Consider the following 20,467-nt stretch of genomic DNA (forward strand, 5'->3'; position numbering starts at 1 on the left):
TCAGGAAATTTGATGTGCTGGTATGATGTACTGGTCAGTGCAGAGTGGACACAACGGACATAACATTCAGTCAGGTGACCTTGCCGGGGGCAAGAATCATGTAATAATTTTGGTCCCTGAAGAGGTACACTACCATATGAGCACTAGAAGTGGCCAACAAAACAGCCAATAAAACTGGAGTACGATGGGAGGGTGACCTATTGTTAACACATACCTGACAAGTGTCGCCCCGTGTAGACACAGTGTCAAAACAACATAAAACCGTGATCATAACGTCACGTGCCGATATATCAGAGAGTTAGCCCTAAAACCTGTATAGCTGATCAAGCTTTGGGAGTATACGGAAAAATTCAGTCTTGATTTGTGACTTTTAAGACAAAATTTGAGTCAAATATCGGCCTATCAAAAAATTTGGATAACCTGTTACTGTAATTCCCAATTTGAGGTGAACATTTAGGGAACTTTCAAAATGATATATATGAAGCTAATATTACAAGGATACATAGATCTACATGTGATCTATGTTGCATTTACTGGAATAAGTTCAAATTAAAATCTTATAATCATTTTTCTTTTCTTTAACAAATTAAAATGAACACGAGACGATTAAACATTATCTGAATGATAAATAATGAAATAAATTAGAAGACAAATGATCATTTGACTTCTTCGTACCTTGCAAAAATTAATTCATTTATAAGAAGCATAGTGATACTAGACACTATATGGATTCAATGGAGGACCTTTTGGGGAATTATGAAGACCATTAAGCCTGAATTATTTCAAGAAAATCTAAGATGAATCCCTATGGTGACCCAATTCTGTGACAGCCATCTTGGATTTCAGAGCGACTCAAAAAAATAGTAACCCAGAAAATAATAAAAAGGCTTGGTTAGAACCATCTCAGGATAAGCAGAACGTCATTGGTGAAATTTGGAAACAAAACTGTGATTGTGCAATCAGTTTTGTAATTATAAAATGGCCGCCATAACCGCAACATTTTTTTTGAGGCAAAGAAATAAAACTTTACAAACTGCCCTTCCCAGTCCATATTTGAAAGAATGAGCTTAAAAAAAGTCTAACCATGTGTATATACCAGCATTGCACTGCCTACAGAATTCAATGTAAATGTTTAAGGAGTTGATCATACAGATGTCTAGTATCGCTCAAGGTCAAATCCATCAATATAAACCTACTGTATGTACCCTTCAGGGCCTTTAATGTGAAGATCGTACATCCACTCTCACCATATAGTAGACAGACACTACTATCCACACTAAACCTACAGAAGGACCTATCTGTTCTGGCCTTCCTTATCTGTATAAACACATTTCATGTAAATATACAAATGTATGCTAATCAACTGATTGCATATCATGACCAATGGTCACAATACCTTGTTACTTCGGTGTCAAGGTCGTTCCAAGGTCACCACACACAGATAATAGAAAGCTGTAGCTTACCTCTAGTGTTTCTGTATCAAAGTACTTGTTCTGTGTCCATAGGTTACGTAACTGTAAACAAAAAAAAACATCTCAATTCATGTTGTATTATTTATAGATGATAAGTTTTACTCATCTTTTTCATTCCTGTAGATAAATTGGAACTCTTCTGTTATCAAGGTTCCAACACATAGTTATGATACATAAAGTTACAAGGTAATTACACTAAATTGACTCTGTAATTATTTAGATTTTCCTGAAAACTTTGCATATATGTCACTTCAATTACTTTTTTTTTAACATAGAATCACTTGATCATGAGACAATTTGATACTAACAGTAGAGCAAACTTGATTATAAGAAACAACTAAACATTTGTTTTTTGTGGTCTGTCTTAAAAAATCAGGTAAAGATTCAGAAGATTATGATTTTTATACTTGTATATGAAATGAGTTCACCACATAGGTATCAGGTTATAGTGAGATTAGGATGCTTTTATGCCTATCCATTAGCTCATAACAAAGCATTTAAAAATAATAAATATATGTTTTTACATCTATAAGCTGCTGGATGTTTTTAAGATCTGCCTAGCCTGCTGAGATGGCATCAGACTAGATAAGATTATTATGTCTGTCTGTAGTCACATCTGCTACATTGATTTCTTGCAAGCTTCAATACACATCATCATCTTTAATTCTAAAGTTTAGATAAGATGTCTGTGCTGATGTAACATCTGCTCATGATCAGGCCACTTTGTTTTTTACATTCAAATAATTGAATCCATGACCTTGCATAGAGGTCAAGGTTATTTCTTGAGATATTCCTGTTATTATTTTCACCACCATGACCCAAATATCAGGTCATCAACCCGTCTTGGTTTAAACAAATTTGCTTATTATTTTTTCCCCCTGACACTTGTGATCCAGTGACTATAAAGGTATAGATCCAGGTTATTGTAGACCTGAACGCCAGCACTACCAAGGCCCCATATCAGGTCTTTAGGCATGTTACATGAGAAATGTCTTTATTATGTTTAAGCAACTGACTCTTTTAAACCTTAACCTACATGTTGCAGACCCAAATTACAGGTCTCTGGACCTCCTGGTGAAGAAAAAGCGTGTTTTTAATATTTGTAGCATTCAACCACATTACTAATAATGCAAACCCAGATCATTTACTTCAAAACTTTTTTTATAGCTCTTTACCATATAATATGCCAAAACCAAGGATCCTAGTCCTGCAGGTCCCAAAGGAATTTTTTTGAAGAAGTTGACATTGGGAAGCCAACACAAGCACACATGACCTGACCGGTGATTAGGACCTTGCATCAGTGCACAAACTCAGATTGTCTGTGGCAATTTGATAAATTATTTCTTTATGAATAGTTAATACTGCATTATGTTAACTAACTAGTAGTAGCGAGGTGGTGTAATCTAGTAAGCAGGTACATGTACAGGTTTACAGCTTGTAGATCTGACACGTGACAAAATAAAACGTGGCTACTGTATGTTACATACATATAAAACGTAACGTAGCCAGAGATATAACAATACATATAGTAGCTATAGGTTCTCCCCTGAAATTTCTTAATGGACTTGTCTAGTCTTTGACTTTTTAAGAGTGTAAATGCATCTTCAGGGGTGATTGAGTAACTACTACCTACCTATTGAGTATGTGTGTCTATCAATGCAACAACATACAATCTTATAATTATATTAAAGGAAGAAAGCTAAAAACTTAATAAAGCACATTAAACTGTTAAAATACCAAAACCTCTTACACCAAAATTCTAATTCAGAACATCTGCACAAGATTTTGTAACACATCCAATGCACTTTGAATTTTTTGTTGGTTATTATTTAAATAGAGTTGTAACAGAGATGTCTTATGATGGTAACGAAAAACAGCTGGGGATATTACATAGAATGCTAACCTCATTAACTGCACAAATACAGACACACCGTATCATTTCAATGTATCTATACACACATTTCTGTATACAAAATCATACACAAATATTTACATACTTGGTACTCGTCAATGACAGTTGACCTTAAACATTTTGTCATATTTAGAATAGAGATCTAAATATTGCACTACTATACTTCATCTCTCGCCCAGAGAATTACCATTTTACTAGCACCTAGAGGTTATGTCACATGTCCCTTGGTACCACGCCCATTTCTCCCATCGGACATGTTCACTAGAGTTACTAACTGTACCTAAAGAACTTCACATGTGTCGTAACCTTAGAGTGCCACGCCTATTTCTCCCGACGGACAGATGAGTTTGGTACCAGTAAAAAACAGTACCTAAAGTACCTGGTACATTGAGATATGTGTCCACGCCCATTCCTCCCGACAGACAGATGTGTCTGTTACCTGTAACTAACTGACACCGGCCTCTTTATGTGGTCATCTTTATTCTAATCAACTGTCATCACCTAATTAGATCTGTCTATTTTAATCCTGAAAGAATAATTTATATTCCGTCAGGGCCATCTGGATTTTAATTTGAATATATATATCCTTATCTGGTAAAGGGGATTATTCCTTAACGTCTTAACACTGCTGAAGTTGAGATCAAGTGGTTACAATGACCTGACACATTACCAATAGCCCCTACCTCTAGATCTGAGTTTGAGTACAAAACCTACTTTGGGCAGTCGTGTGATACTGAGCATAGGTTGGTGGTTTTTCTCCTGAACCTGATATGTCCCTAATAGTTTTTGCTGTGCATTAAACATAAAACATAATAAACCTAACCCAAAGCAAGGAAACCAGGCATAGTCACTTAACGACTGGTTCTCCTATCTGTGTGGTATATAGACACTAGGTATGGTCACTTAATGACTGGTTCTCCTATCTGTGTGGTATATAGACACTAGGTATGGTCACTTAATGACTGGATCTCCTATCTGTGTGGTATATAGACACTAGGTATGGTCACTTAACGACTGGTTCTCCTATCTGTGTGGTATATAGACACCAGGTACGGTCACTTAACAACTGGTTCTCCTATCTATGTAGTATATAGACACTAGGTATGGTCACTTAATGACTGGTTCTCCTATCTGTGTGGTATATAGACACTAGGTATGGTCACTTAATGACTGGATCTCCTATCTGTGTGGTATATAGACACTAGGTATGGTCACTTAACGACTGGTTCTCCTATCTGTGTGGTATATAGACACTAGGTATGGTCACTTAATGACTGGTTCTACTATCTATGTGGTATATAGACACTAGGTATGGTCACTTAATGACTGGTTCTACTATCTATGTGGTATATAGACACTAGGTATGGTCACTTAATGACTGGATCTCCTATCTATGTGGTATATAGAAACCAAGTACGGTTACTTAATGACTGGTTCTCCTATCTATGTGGTATATAGACACCAGGTACGGTCACTTAGCGACTGGTTCTCCTATCTATGTGGTATATAGAAACCAAGTACGGTCACTTAATGACTGGTTCTCCTATCTATGTGGTATATAGAAACCAGGTATAGTCACTTAATGACTGGTTCTCCTATCTGTGTGGTATATAGACACTAGGTATGGTCACTTAATGACTGGTTCTCCTATCTGTGTGGCATATAGACACCAGGTACGGTCACTTTATGACTGGTTCTCCTATCTATGTGGTATATAGAAACCAAGTACGGTCACTTAATGACTGGTTCTCCTATCTATGTGGTATATAGACACCAGGTACGGTCACTTAACGACTGGTTCTCCTATCTATGTGGTATATAGACACCAGGTACGGTCACTTAATGACTGGTTCTACTATCTATGTGGTATATAGACACTAGGTATGGTCACTTAACGACTGGTTCTACTATCTATGTGGTATATAGACACTAGGTACGGTCACTTAATGACTGGTTCTAATATCTATGTGGTATATAGACACTAGGTATGGTCATTTATTGACTGGTTCTCCTATCTATGTGGTATATAGACACCAGGTACGGTCACTTAACGACTGGTTCTACTATCTATGTGGTATATAGACACTAGGTACGGTCACTTAATGACTGGTTCTAATATCTATGTGGTATATAGACACTAGGTATGGTCATTTATTGACTGGTTCTACTATCTATGTGGTATATAGACACTAGGTATGGTCACTTAATGACTGGTTCTACTATCTATGTGGTATATAGACACTAGCTATGGTCACTTAACGACTGGTTCTCCTATCTATGTGGTATATAGACACCAGGTACGGTCACTTAATGACTGGTTCTACTATCTATGTGGTATATATACACTAGGTACGGTCACTTAATGACTGGTTCTACTATCTATGTGGTATATAGACACTAGGAACGGTCACTTAATGACTGGTTCTACTATCTATGTGGTATATAGACACTAGGAACGGTCACTTAAAGACTGGTTCTCCTATCTATGTGGTATATAGACACCAGGTACGGTCACTTAATGACTGGTTCCCCTATCTGTGTGGTATATAGACACAAGGTATGATCACTTAATGACTGGTTCTCCTATCTATGTGGTATATAGACACTAGGTATGGTCATTTAACGACTGGTTCTCCTATCTATGTGGTATATAGACACCAGGTACGGTCACTTAACGACTGGTTCTCCTATCTATGTGGTATATAGACACTAGGTATAGTCACTTAATGACTGGTTCTACTATCTATGTGGTATATAGAAACCAGGTATAGTCACTTAATGACTGGTTCCCCTATCTGTGTGGTATATAGACACTAGGTACGGTCACTTAGCGACTGGTTATCCTATCTATGTGGTATACAGACACCTGCAGGTACGGTCACTTAGCGACTGGTTCTCCTATCTATGTGGTATATAGAAACCAGGTATAGTCTCTTAACGACTGGTTCTCCTATCTATGTGGTATATAGAAACCAGGTACGGTCACTTAATGACTGGTTCTACTATCTATGTGGTATATAGAAACTAGGTACAGTCACTTAACGACTGATTCTCCAATCTATGTGGTATATAGACACCAGATACGATCACTTAATGACTAGTTCTCCTATCCATGTGGTATATAGACACCAGGTACGGTCACTTAACGACTGGTTCTCCTATCTATGTGGTATATAGAAACCAGGAACGGTCACTTAATGACTGGTTCTCCTATCTATGTGGTATATAGACACCAGGTACAGTCACTTAACGACTGGTTCTCCTATCTATGTGGTATATAGACAATAGGTACGGTCACTTAACGACTGGTTCTCCTATCTATGTGGTATATAGAAACCAGGAACGGTCACTTAGCGACTGGTTATCCTATCTATGTGGTATATAGACACCTGCAGGTACGATCACTTAGCGACTGGTTCTCCTATCTATGTGGTATATAGAAACCAGGTATAGTCTCTTAACGACTGGTTCTCCTATCTATGTGGTATATAGAAAACCAGGTACGGTCACTTAACGACTGGTTCTCCTATCTATGTGGTATATAGAAACCAGGTATAGTCTCTTAACGACTGGTTCTCCTATCTATGTGGTATATAGAAACCAGGAACGGTCACTTAGCGACTGGTTATCCTATCTATGTGGTATATAGACACCTGCAGGTACGGTCACTTAGCGACTGGTTCTCCTATCTATGTGGTATATAGAAACCAGGTATAGTCTCTTAACGACTGGTTCTCCTATCTATGTGGTATACAGAAACCAGGTACGGTCACTTAACGACTGGTTCTCCTATCTATGTGGTATATAGAAACCAGGTACAGTCACTTAACGACTGATTCTCCTATCTATGTGGTATATAGACACCAGATACGGTCACTTAACGACTAGTTCTCCTATCCATGTGGTATATAGACACCAGGTACGGTCACTTAACGACTGGTTCTCCTATCTATGTGGTATATAGAAACCAGGAACGGTCACTTAATGACTGGTTCTCATATCTATGTGGTATATAGACACCAGGTACAGTCACTTAACGACTGGTTCTCCTATCTATGTGGTATATAGACACTAGGTACGGTCACTTAACGACTGGTTCTCCTATCTATGTGGTATATAGAAACCAGGAACGGTCACTTAGCGACTGGTTATCCTATCTATGTGGTATATAGACACCTGCAGGTACGGTCACTTAGCGACTGGTTCTCCTATCTATGTGGTATATAGAAACGAGGTATAGTCTCTTAACGACTGGTTCTCCTATCTATGTGGTATATAGAAACCAGGTACGGTCACTTAACGACTGGTTCTCCTATCTATGTGGTATATAGAAACCAGGTATAGTCTCTTAACGACTGGTTCTCCTATCTATGTGGTATATAGAAACCAGGTACGGTCACTTAACGACTGGTTCTCCTATCTTTGTGGTATATAGAAACCAGGTACAGTCACTTAACGACTGATTCTCCTATCTATGTGGTATATAGACACCAGATACGGTCACTTAACGACTAGTTCTCCTATCCATGTGGTATATAGACACCAGGTACGGTCACTTAACGACTGGTTCTCCTATCTATGTGGTATATAGAAACCAGGAACTGTCACTTAATGACTAGTTCTCATATCTATGTGGTATATAGACACCAGGTACGGTCACTTAATGACTGGTTCTACTATCTATGTGGTATATAGAAACCAGGTACGGTCACTTAATGACTGGTTCTCCTATCTATGTGGTAAATAGAAACCAGGAACGGTCACTTAAAGACTGGTTCTCCTATCCATGTGGTATATAGACACAAGGTACGGTCGCTTAACGACTGGTTCTCCTATCTATGTGGTATATAAAAACCAGGAACGGTCACTGAACGACTGGTTCTACTATCTATGTGGTATATAAAAACCAGGTACGGTCACTTAAAGACTGGTTCTCCTAACTATGTGGTATATAGACACTAGGTATGGTCACTTAACGACTGGTTCTCCTATCTATGTGGTATATGTGTGTGGATAAAGTATGTTAGGGAGGCTGCAGTATATGAATCTAAAAGCAAAATGACACAATACACATCAACATAATAGTCAGACTTATTAGAGTCGGGTATGGGTTCCAACTGTTACACAGGATGACGATTAGCATGTTTAAGTATACACTGACCTTAAAAGTAACAAATGTCTGATGTATATATGGAAAGACTTACTTTATTCCTGGTACGGTAAATCTGAATATCACTACTACCAATATAAATTCCAAGCTTACTGATCTGTACTGTATTACTATAATAATAAGTTACTTACGGTAGATGTAATGTGTAGCATTATCTTACTTCTTTTTTCTTTTTCTAAAATATACAATAATTTTCAAATCATGTATTTTCAGCTTTTTCAGACCTTGACTATAACACTTCTTGTGTCTGACCTTTACCCTTTTACTACCAGTGGCTGACCTTGATCCTTTCACTAATCATGTCTTATCTTGACTATGTCACTTCTTGTGTCTGACCTTGACCTTGTCACTACTCGTGTCTGACCTTGACTCTGTCACTTCTTGTGTCAGACCAAGACCATGTCACTTCTTTTGTCTGACCTTGACCATGTCACTTCTTGTGTCTGATGTTGACCCTGTCACTTCTTTTGTCTGAACTTGACCATGTCACTTCTTATGTCTGACTTTGTCCCTGTCAACTGGGTAATCATTCTGACCTTGACCCTGTTATTACTTGTGTTTGACCTGGACTCTGTCTGAAGTCACTTCTGATATACTTCTGATTTCTCTACTTGGGGTTTCCAGTTTCACTGATATCCTATATACAGTGTAACTCATTAATTATGCTTTAAATTTTAACTTAGAAAGCTGCTCATTATTAATGCAGAATTAATATTCATGAGCATATGCCACATAAACCTGGTGATATGTTCTGTCCTTAAGTTTGACAAAAGTAAATTAAGGTCACCATAAAAGTCAATCTTGATGCATCATTATAATACAAAAGGTACCACCTACTTACCAACTTTTTCCTTCATTAATACTTCCTTGACAAATGAATATCTTTCATATCCTCCAATGAAAAACTTTTAACTAAATCTCAAACTGTCAATGGTCACATTAATACAAACTTTGTTCATACTGAAAAAATGGCCCATTTCTGCATTCATTTTGATTTATTGAGTTTTATTATCCTGAAACAATGTCAAAGCAGGTAAAGTAGTACATGTATGATATATAGCTCACTAAGAGATGTTAGGCTTGGACCAGTGCAATAATATAAGTCTCCAGGAAGATAACTTTAGTTACAGCTTACAAAATCTTTAATGGTTATTGTTTAGTGTTACCGAACTTAAACATTCCTCTATTTGTACTAACTTGTCATATTTGACCAAAGCGTACCTATCCTATAAATTCCCCCTCACCATTTTTAAGTAAAAGACAAGAAATATAAGCATAACAATGTCAGAATAGGCTGTAGAATGTCCCTCTGGTAAAGCCAGAAAAGCTAGTTACAGCTTACTTATGTACATTAAATGACAGTGCTGCTTATAATGACAGATAAGTAGCCATTAAGTGCTTTTTCTGAGAACAAAACATATACACACACAGAATTACACAGATGTCCATCACATTCAATAATAAGATTTTTTTTGGGCCCATCTGACGTCAATCCTCCGTCTATTCCTGGCCAACTGTGGGGGGGATATCATAAGGACGTTTCCTGTTCTTAGTTTGTCACTTGAAGTACACAAAATATATCAGCATGGCCTAGGAACGTAGAGGTGTTTCCTGAGAATTACCATTGGAAAATCTAGCATTATTCTCTTTTTGTAGTTCATTTAGTATATAAGCTGCCCTTTTACTGTGAGCTAAGTTTGACCTCCCTTGCATTTTATATTTCTATTAATATTTCTAGTGTTCTTTTACAAAGAAGCCCAGAAATGTGAGATCCATCACTCAGAAAGGGTTCTATCTCCCACTAAGTTGACCCTAGAATACAGTTATGGTGATGAATTGCCTCAAACAGCCCCTTTTAGGGGCCACTGTGGCTATCATGGATTTTCAGATGTCTCCAAAATGACAATTGTATTCAGAAAAAAACACCTGTATACCAATTTTCACTGGAATCAGACAATTTTAAAATTGACCCCCTTCAGGTTCATGGAAGCCATTTTGGATTTCTTGGATAAAATTCAAGCCCCTATTGCTACTATTAGCCATGTGGAATTTCAAAATAGTTGGTCATTTGATTTTCAGGAAAACCTCTGGAAACCGGTGGTGGACAGCAAACAAATAGATAAACACAGTGATTATTGTTGTCTCTCACATCAGATGTGGAGTCTTAATAATTGTACTGGCATAAACATGGTGATTGAATAGCTAGATGTTTATAAATTCCATCAAAGATGAATGTCAACATAAATATCAAATAGGTTTATACCAAGGAGAAGGTAAATAAAAATAGTAGAATACATTTGGAAGTCATATCAAAGTGATCATCAACATTGATCTAAACATTACTGTATTGTTTTTAGAAATAAAGAAATAAATGAGTACATGAACGCTTTCTTCTTTCCTATTGTTTGTGTCCTTAGAGAGGTCAGCTGGAGGTCAGTGGTTTTTCCTGATACAGGGTAATGGTCCGTAACATCTTAACTCTTCCTACCTGCTTGTATCTACTTAAGTACCATTAATAACCACCAGGTAGAAACAGGTCTGTCATTAACCGCCCTACGATCTCCTCACTCTCATCAACTTGTTTTTCTTACAGAAATGGACTACTTCATCAATTAACAATGATGAATTAACCTTGATAGGAATTAATTAACATCAATCATCACCAGAACTAGATGACCAGGGGACAACAGTTAAGCTGTCCTCATTCACAAACATCCTTGATAATCAAGTGTCGTTAAATATTGTTTACAAACCTTTTTGACATAAATCTTGCTAATTTTAATGTAATGTTATTGATGAGAATATAAGGAGAGAAATTAAATGCTATGAAAATGAAATATTGTTCTATCTCAAGGCTAATTCTATCTTTCACATGGATACTGTCCACTATATAACATATTCTATCACATACATTTGTAAACCAACAAATCCTAGTAACTGTGCAAAAATTTGTTTGGATTGAAGTAATGAAATAAAGTCATCACTAAATTAGTTAGGGAAAAGCAATATAGCATGGCTTTAAGATGTTTTTGACTCAAATAATGGACACCAAACACCACTGTAGGGCATAAGTTCACGTACTAATGTACAGATTATGAAAGACATTCTTTTCTTTATTTTACCTAAGTAAGAAATTGGTGAATATAGTTTCACAGTTACTGTGTATTACTGCATAAGGATTAAATCTGGTTACAAACCCTACTCACAGTATTGTAATGTCATTGTTTTATAATGATATAGCTGTCATTACTGAAGTGTCCTATACTCTGTTATACCTGGAACAAGGATGCTAAGCCCCATCAATCAATCAATATCAATATTGAAATCCTTATCTATAGGTAATAGTCACAGTTGAGGTTTGCCCTGTCTATAGAACAGACCACATAAGATCCTATAACCTCCATACCTTAGTAAGCTTGTTTTTCTTGTCCTCCGCCAGTCCCACACTGACGGTACAGAACACAGGCACCACTATAGTGGACAGGTGTTCCTTCAGGTCATCAGCGTTCTTCCTCTGACTGGAACACAACAACAAAACACATCATATATACAATGTCATCAGCGTTCTTCCTCTGACTGGAACACAACAACAAAACACATCATATATACAATGTCATCAGCTTCTTCCTCTGACTGGAACACAACAACAAAACACATCATATATACAATGTCATCAGCGTTCTTCCTCTGACTGGAACACACAACTAAAGAACATATATACATCACAATGTCATCATGTCATCAGCGTTCTTCCTCTGACTGGAACACAACAAAAGGACACATCATATATATAATATCATCAACGTTCTTCCTCTGACTGAAAAACAACAAAAGAACATATCATATATATATAATATCATCAACGTTCTTCCTCAGACTGGAACACAACAAAAGAACATATCATATACATGTATACAATATCATCTGAGTTCTACTACTGAGGGCAAGAGAGGTAAAATGTTGAGGGCCTATAACAAACTAGTGATGAGAGTAGCAAAAGAATGGTTAAGTTACAGGCAAAATGTACAGGGCTAGTAGTATGATAGTGAGGGCTAGCGTTTGAATGGTGAGGGCATTACATAGAATTTCATGTGTCATTATAACAGACATTGCTGCTCCAATCTACAACATTATGCAATATAACATGTAACCTAAGTTTGCATGAAAATAATAAAATTATCATTTTCATATAACAAATGCATAATATGCATTTCTTTAATGACAATACTATGTCAATATCATAAATCATGATGATATCTGCAGTTGCTTATAAATTCCTAAAGGATAGAGTCAAACATTGAATAGAAAGGTCTTCATTGTGAAATGTATAAACAGCTTGATTTCCATAATCTCTAAGCAAGTATAAATATTAATCAATTACAATGGGCGGAAACTAAATCACATGACTACAAAATGCACTTGATCTAAAATGCATTAAGGTTGATATACACATAACTAATGTTTATATCGCCTTATCTGACTTTAAACACCAACAAAATAAATGTTTTTAGCACTTCAATCAGAAAAAAAAGATCTTATTTAGATTACCTTTTCCTTTGTCCACTTAACAGTGGTAAAACCGACATATATTTTATCTATCTAGTCAAAAACAAGTGACCCATATCCAAAAAATCCAACTTCTACTTTGGCAGTAAACAAGATGAGCAGAGAGATCCATCAAATCCTATTATTTCCTGTCTTCATAATGACCTTCACCTTGTCAGTACAATGACACATCATCCATTATTATAGAAACTAATAGGTGTCAGCACAAAAAAACCCATTTTAAATAAGTTTTATAACATTTTATAACAGACTTAAATACCATTCAAGTATCAAATGTCTTTAAATCAGTATTCATAGATATTATCCGGCACAAAAAAATCATCTCAAGACACATATACATTGTATCTATTAATCATTATTTGAATATATCTTTAAGATTTTCTTAATATGCTACAAGTACAGCTATTAACCACTGTTTGAAATTATCTTTCAAGATTTTTTAATGTATGTAAAATCAAATTATTTTCAATCTATTCTAATTAAAATTTAAACTCCGTAAACTCCCTATGAGTATATATATTGTTTATACAGAGTTTACAGAGTAGATAATGTACATGGAATTTTAATAAGATTGAATTATTTTGCAAGACATATTGAGTTAATACAGTTTCAGAAACAACCTCATTGGAAATTCAATTGGATGATTTTCATTTTTGTCAGCTTTATTTTTGTAAGAATTGAATGCTTACAATAATCCAAGCATTGTACAGTTTTAGAAACTTCCATAATTGAAATTCATGTATATTTATATATTCTGTGATGTAAGAAAACTTATCAATTATGCACTAATTATTAAAAGAGTGTTATTCGTATCTTGAAGTTTCTTTATCAATCACAGATTAATCATCGACTGCTAATTGCAGACTCATTGTTATAAATCAATGATTCAAATTAAAAAAATGCAAGTCTAGACAAAATTCAGTGGGATATGTTTCATATGCATGAGATTTATTTTCATATATTTTGATTGAAAGGAAATTGTAAGAAAATTGATGACAAATTAATTGACAGATAAAAACCCCACTTTTATCAGTAGCTTTTGTTTAAAAACCAGTTTACCTGAATAATTATTTGTAATTCGATCATTTCATAAAAGAATTCATGCCTCTTTTGATGTAGATATCAATGGATTTATTGTATAATTTGAAAACCAAAATATTTATCATTATCAATTTTCATTTCCTCTTCCAAGACATTAAAGATGCTCCACCGAATTCCTGAGTACATTTCATACACCAATTAATGTGAATGTACATTTAATTTATTTCACCAGGGCAAGGGACTTAACAGTCTTGAGTATATTTTACCTCTGATGCACACAGTATTATTCCTGTATGTGCTTCGTGAGTGTGTAGGTTTGGGGTAATATTTTACCTCTGATGCACACAGTATTATTCCTGTATGTGCTTTGTGAGTGTGTAGGTTTGGGGTATACTTTACCTCTGATGCACACAGTATTATTATTCCTGTATGTGCTTCGTGAGTGTGTAGGTTTGGGGTATATTTTACCTCTGATGCACACAGTATTATCATTCCTGTATGTGATTACTGAGTGTGTAGGTTTGGGGTATATTTTACCTCTGATGCACTACAGTATTATTCCTGTATGTGCTTCGTGAGTGTGTAGGTTTGGGGTATATTTTACCTCTGATGCACATAGTATTATCATTCCTGTATGTGATTACTGAGTGTGTAGGTTTGGGGTATATTTTATCTCTGATGCACTACAGTATTATTCCTGTATGTGATCCCTGAGTGTGTAGGTTTGGGGTATATTTTACCTCTGATGCACTACAGTATTATTCCCGTATGTGCTTCGTGAGTGTGTAGGTTTGGGGTATATTTTACCTCTGATGCACACAGTATTATTATTCCTGTATGTGCTTCGTGAGTGTGTAGGTTTGGGGTATATTTTATCTCTGAAGCACTACAGTATTATTCCTGTATGTGCTTCGTGAGTTTGTTGGTTTGGGGTATATTTTACCTCTGATGCACTACAATATTATTCCCGTATGTGCTTCGTGAGTGTGTAGGTTTGGGGTATATTTTACCTCTGATGCACACAGTATTATTATTCCTGTATGTGCTTCGTGAGTGTGTAGGTTTGGGGTATATTTTACCTCTGATGCACACAGTATTATTATTCTTGTATGTGCTTCGTGAGTGTGTAGGTTTGGGGTATATTTTACCTCTGATGCACGATACAGTATTATTCCTGTATGTGCTTTGTGAGTGTGTAGGTTTGGGATATATTTTACCTCTGATGCACACAGTATTATTCCTGTATGTGATCCCTGAGTGTGTAGGTTTGGGGTATATTTTACCTCTGATGCACTACAGTATTATTCCTGTATGTGCTTCGTGAGTGTGTAGGTTTGGGGTATATTTTACCTCTGATGCACATAGTATTATTATTCCTGTATGTGATTCGTGAGTGTGTAGGTTTGGGGTATATTTTACCTCTGATGCACACAGTATTATTATTCCTGTATGTGCTTCGTGAGTGTGTAGGTTTTGGGTATATTTTACCTCTGAAGCACACAGAATTATTATTCCTGTATATGATTCCTGAGTGTGTAGGTTTGGGGTATATTTGAATTGTCTCTTTGTGATAGAGAGGCTCTTGCTTACTCACTGAAGTATACAGCAAAAGACATCAGCAAACAAGTAATGAGTGTAATGGAGGACCATTACAGATGTCCCCCAAACAAACTGTGCAGTAGGAAATGATCACAAAGATCAGGTTGTGTGATATATGAACAAATAATGTGTTCAGCTTAATCTAACAAAATCTAAATTTCAACCAATCAGATGCCTCCATTAGGTAACCATGACAGCACATCTTTCCAAAAGTGATTTCATGTTGATAAGCATACCTCAAAACCCCCAAGTACCAATTTTCAGCTTATTCTGACAAAATCTAAATTTCGACAAGAGGCCTTTATTTCGTTACCATGGCAACTGAACTTTTCGAAAAGGCTGCCAAGTTATTCGGCATACCCTTTAACCCCCATGTACTAATTTTCAGCTTAATCTGACAAAATATAAATTTCAGCCAATCAGAGGCCTCCATTAGGTAACCATGACAACACAATAATTTTCAAACCTGTTGCCATGTCAATAAGCATACCTCACAATCCCCCTGTACCAATTTTAAGCTGATTCTGACAATATCTAAATTTCTGACCAATCAGAGGTCTTTCTTTCGTTACCATGGCAACTGAGCTTTTCGAAAATGCTGCCATGTTATTTGGTGACCCAAATCACCACTATATACTAATTTTCATCCAAATCAGACTCCAAAACCTCAAAAACCGAAAATGGGCTCTGGCAGCCATCTTGGATTTCCGATTGAAAAAATGACTTTATGCACAATTCCACACCCTAATGAGTATGTATGTGAAGTTTCGTGATAATTAGCCCAGTAGTTTCTGAGAAAAGCTGCTGAAACCTGCGCGGCGGAAGAAATAAGAATGAAAATAATAATAAGAAGAAGAAGAAGAAACGAAGCAAAAACTATATTTTCCCCCGAACTTCATTTGGGGGACATAAATATAGCCTCAAACAAGAGATCCCAGAGGGATCTTGGCGCCCACCAAAGATTGATCTATGTCTGACAAATGAAAGAGGGATCTTTTCTCTGCTTTTCAAACTTACAATTCTTTTTTCTGCTTTTCAAACTTTAAACTAATAAAATCCAAGATGGTGGTCGCAAAATGCAATAGGCAGAACTAGGGTCCTAGAGGAACCTACATATGATATTTGAGAACAATCCCTCAATACTTTCTGAGAAATAGCGGTAACAAACTTTAACTATCAAAATCCAAGATGGTCACCGGTCCGCCATCTTGTTGACCGATCAGTCCCAAAATGCAATATGCACAACTGGGGTCCTAGGGAACCTACATATGAAATTTGAGAAAGATCCCTTCAGTACTTTCTGAAAAATAGCGGTAACAAACTTTAACTATCAAAATCCAAGATGGCTACCTGGCGGCCATCTTGTTGACCGATCAGTCCCAAAATGCAATATGCACAACTGGGGTCCTAGGGGAACCTACATATGAAATTTGAGAACAATCCCTTCAATACTTTCTGAGAAATAGCGGTAACAAACTTTAACTATCAAAATCCAAGATGGCCACACCGGTCCGCCATCTTGTTGACCGATCAGTCCCAAAATGCAATATGCACAACTGGGGTCCTAGGGGAACCTACATATGAAATTTGAGAAAGATCCCTTCAGTACTTTCTGAGAATTAGCGGTAACAAACTTTAACTATCAAAATCCAAGATGGCAGCTGGTCGGCCATCTTGTTGACCGATCAGTCCCAAAATGCAATATGCACAACTAGGGTCCTACGTGTTACTTACAATTTATGTCCCATGTTACTTACAATATTTTGTATGTCCCCATGTTACTTACAAGATTTTGTATGTCCCCATGTTACTTACAAGATTTTGTATGTCCCCATGTTACTTACAATATTTTGTATGTCCCCATGTTACTTACAATATTTTGTATCTCCCCATGTTACTTACAAGATTTTGTATGTCCCAATGTTACTTACAAGATTTTGTATCTCCCCATGTTACTTACAAGATTTTGTATGTCCCCATGTTACTTACAATATTTTGTATGTCCCCATGTTACTTACAATATTTTGTATGTCCCCATGTTACTTACAATATTTTGTATGTCCCCATGTTACTTACAATATTTTGTATGTCCCCATGTTACTTACAATATTTTGTATGTCCCCATGTTACTTACAATATTTTGTATGTCCCCATGTTACTTACAATATTTTGTATGTCCCCATGTTACTTACAATATTTTGTATGTCCCCATGTTACTTACAATATTTTGTATCTCCCCATGTTACTTACAATATTTTGTATGTCCCCATGTTACTTACAATATTTTGTATCTCCCCATGTTACTTACAAGATTTTGTATCTCCCCATGTTACTTACAATATTTTGTATCTCCCCATGTTACTTACAATATTTTGTATCTCCCCATGTTACTTACAATATTTTGTATCTCCCCATGTTACTTACAAGATTTTGTATGTCCCCATGTTACTTACAATATTTTGTATGTCCCCATGTTACTTACAATATTTTGTATCTCCCCATGTGTATCTCTCCATGTTACTTACAATATTTTGTATCTCCCCATGTTACTTACAATATTTTGTATGTCCCCATGTTACTTACAATATTTTGTATCTCCCCATGTTACTTACAATATTTTGTATGTCCCCATGTTACTTACAATATTTTGTATCTCCCCATGTTACTTACAATATTTTGTATGTCCCCATGTTACTTACAATATTTTGTATCTCCCCATGTTACTTACAATATTTTGTATCTCCCCATGTTACTTACAATATTTTGTATGTCCCAATGTTACTTACAATATTTTGTATGTCCCCATGTTACTTACAAGATTTTGTATCTCCCCATGTTACTTACAAGATTTCGCATGTCCCCATGTTACTTACAATATTTTGTATGTCCCCATGTTACTTACAATATTTTGTATATCACCCAGTTATTTAAAATATTTTGTATCTTACCATGTTACTTACAAGATTTTGTACCTTCCCATGTAACTTACCAATGATGGAGGAGGTCATTTATCAGATAGATCAGGTGAAGTTTGGTCTCAAACCGAGCGTCCTTGGCACAAATCCTACAACATTATACAAAATAAATCTGTTATTTTATATTCATATGAAATTTATCAGTTGGACTAAACAATTTGCTATGCTGCAAGGTCAAGAGAAATTATGCTCAAAGGTGTATCATGACGTTTCCATCAACCAAAAAGTACCTGCACAAGTTTTTACGGTAAACAAGACAATCATATGACATCACATTCTGACGTCATTATTACCTGTGATCTAATTATAATATTACATATGTCTCACAATATTTGTGACATGGCTGAACGAGCCAATTATGTGATATAACTACTTTGTTTATGGTAAACACAAATATTTATGCTCAGCGTGCCCCATCACTTTTTCTTATCAAGTGTGAAGTGTACCACTCCCCTGAATAAATCACGTATACAAACTCAGATGGTACAAACAAAAATATGTTATCGATTTGCCAAAATATGACAAAAAAGTTCAAATTAATATTATAGAGGTTTAATTAAAGATGCTCCATCGCCGACAGAGCATAAATGGCATTCATCATTAGAACAATAATTGGTGTTTATTCTTTTATATATATGTCTAATTAACACAAAAAATAACATAAGATAATTTATTTTGCCTTTGGTGCATGCGCAATCAGTACTTCATTTCATATAGGTTATAGTACCACAGATTTTTTTCGGGATGCAATTAATTATTTTTTGTATTTTCAACTTTAAGTAAAATAAGAAACTCAAACTTCAATGGTGGTAATGGTGTAAAGTAAGTAACTTTTGTAACTGAAGAAAAAAACTAAATCGTCTGCTCCTGTTTTTGAAAGAGAAAAAATACCAATTGTCAGCGGCGGAGCATCTTTAACTTTAACTCGTTTTGTGTCAATTAAATGGAACACTTTTTGTCATATGACTTAAGGTTTTGTTTTGTTTCTGATTTTTATCTATCTCCCATCCTATGAACCTAAATCCTAGCCCTAGATCTGAGTGGTGGACAAGGAGAAAAACGACAAACATACAAAAGTACCTTATATGCCATGTCGGCCCTAGGCCAAGAGGACTAGAGGGAGAATTTAATACTTGGAATCATCTTTTCAAAACAAACTTGAGTAAAATCTGAGTTAAGTAAGGAGAAAAACTTCAGTTTGCACTTTTGTTTCGAGAATTGGAGCTTGGAAGCTTCAACACCTGGCCACAAAACTAGGAGGACTGGTAGTAGAATATATGACATGATAACTAACCATCTGGCTGTGAAGGCACACTTTCCACCAAAAATTATACGACCGACACAAATGTTATTGTACAATTATAACACTTTCCACCAAAAATTATACGACGGACACAAATGTTATCGTACAACCTATAACACATTACAGCTGGTAGGAAATGACACCTGACGAAATTACATGTCATATCTAATGATTTACAGTTCTGTTATGTAGTACTGTAAACTACGTAGGAATATCATCATAGTGCGTACTGTGAAGTCACAGTACCAAGGCGTACTACACATACTAAATAGGCCAGGAAAAAACATATACCTGCTGCGTATAGAATAAACAAATATGTTTACCTGAAATTTAATGAGGTAGAAATAATGTTTAGTTACAGACAAGATTTGTCACATCAATGTTTCAGAACGAGAGAGTAAAATTTGTCATCGTTGGATAAATGTCTCG

General features: G+C 35.9%; 1 protein-coding gene across 1 annotated transcript in view; it reads right to left on the reverse strand.

Annotated features, from left to right (window-relative positions):
* The window catches only part of LOC138325849 (calcium homeostasis endoplasmic reticulum protein-like), a 109,567-nt gene that overhangs the window by 51,397 nt on the left and 37,703 nt on the right, over positions 1–20,467 (reverse strand). The window contains 3 exon segments of the mRNA XM_069271803.1: positions 1,464–1,514; positions 11,961–12,072; positions 18,750–18,824. Of these exon segments, the coding sequence (XP_069127904.1) occupies positions 1,464–1,514; positions 11,961–12,072; positions 18,750–18,824 (238 nt within the window).

This window comes from Argopecten irradians, chromosome 6 (assembly GCF_041381155.1).
Source record: "Argopecten irradians isolate NY chromosome 6, Ai_NY, whole genome shotgun sequence".
Classification (NCBI taxonomy): domain Eukaryota; kingdom Metazoa; phylum Mollusca; class Bivalvia; order Pectinida; family Pectinidae; genus Argopecten; species Argopecten irradians.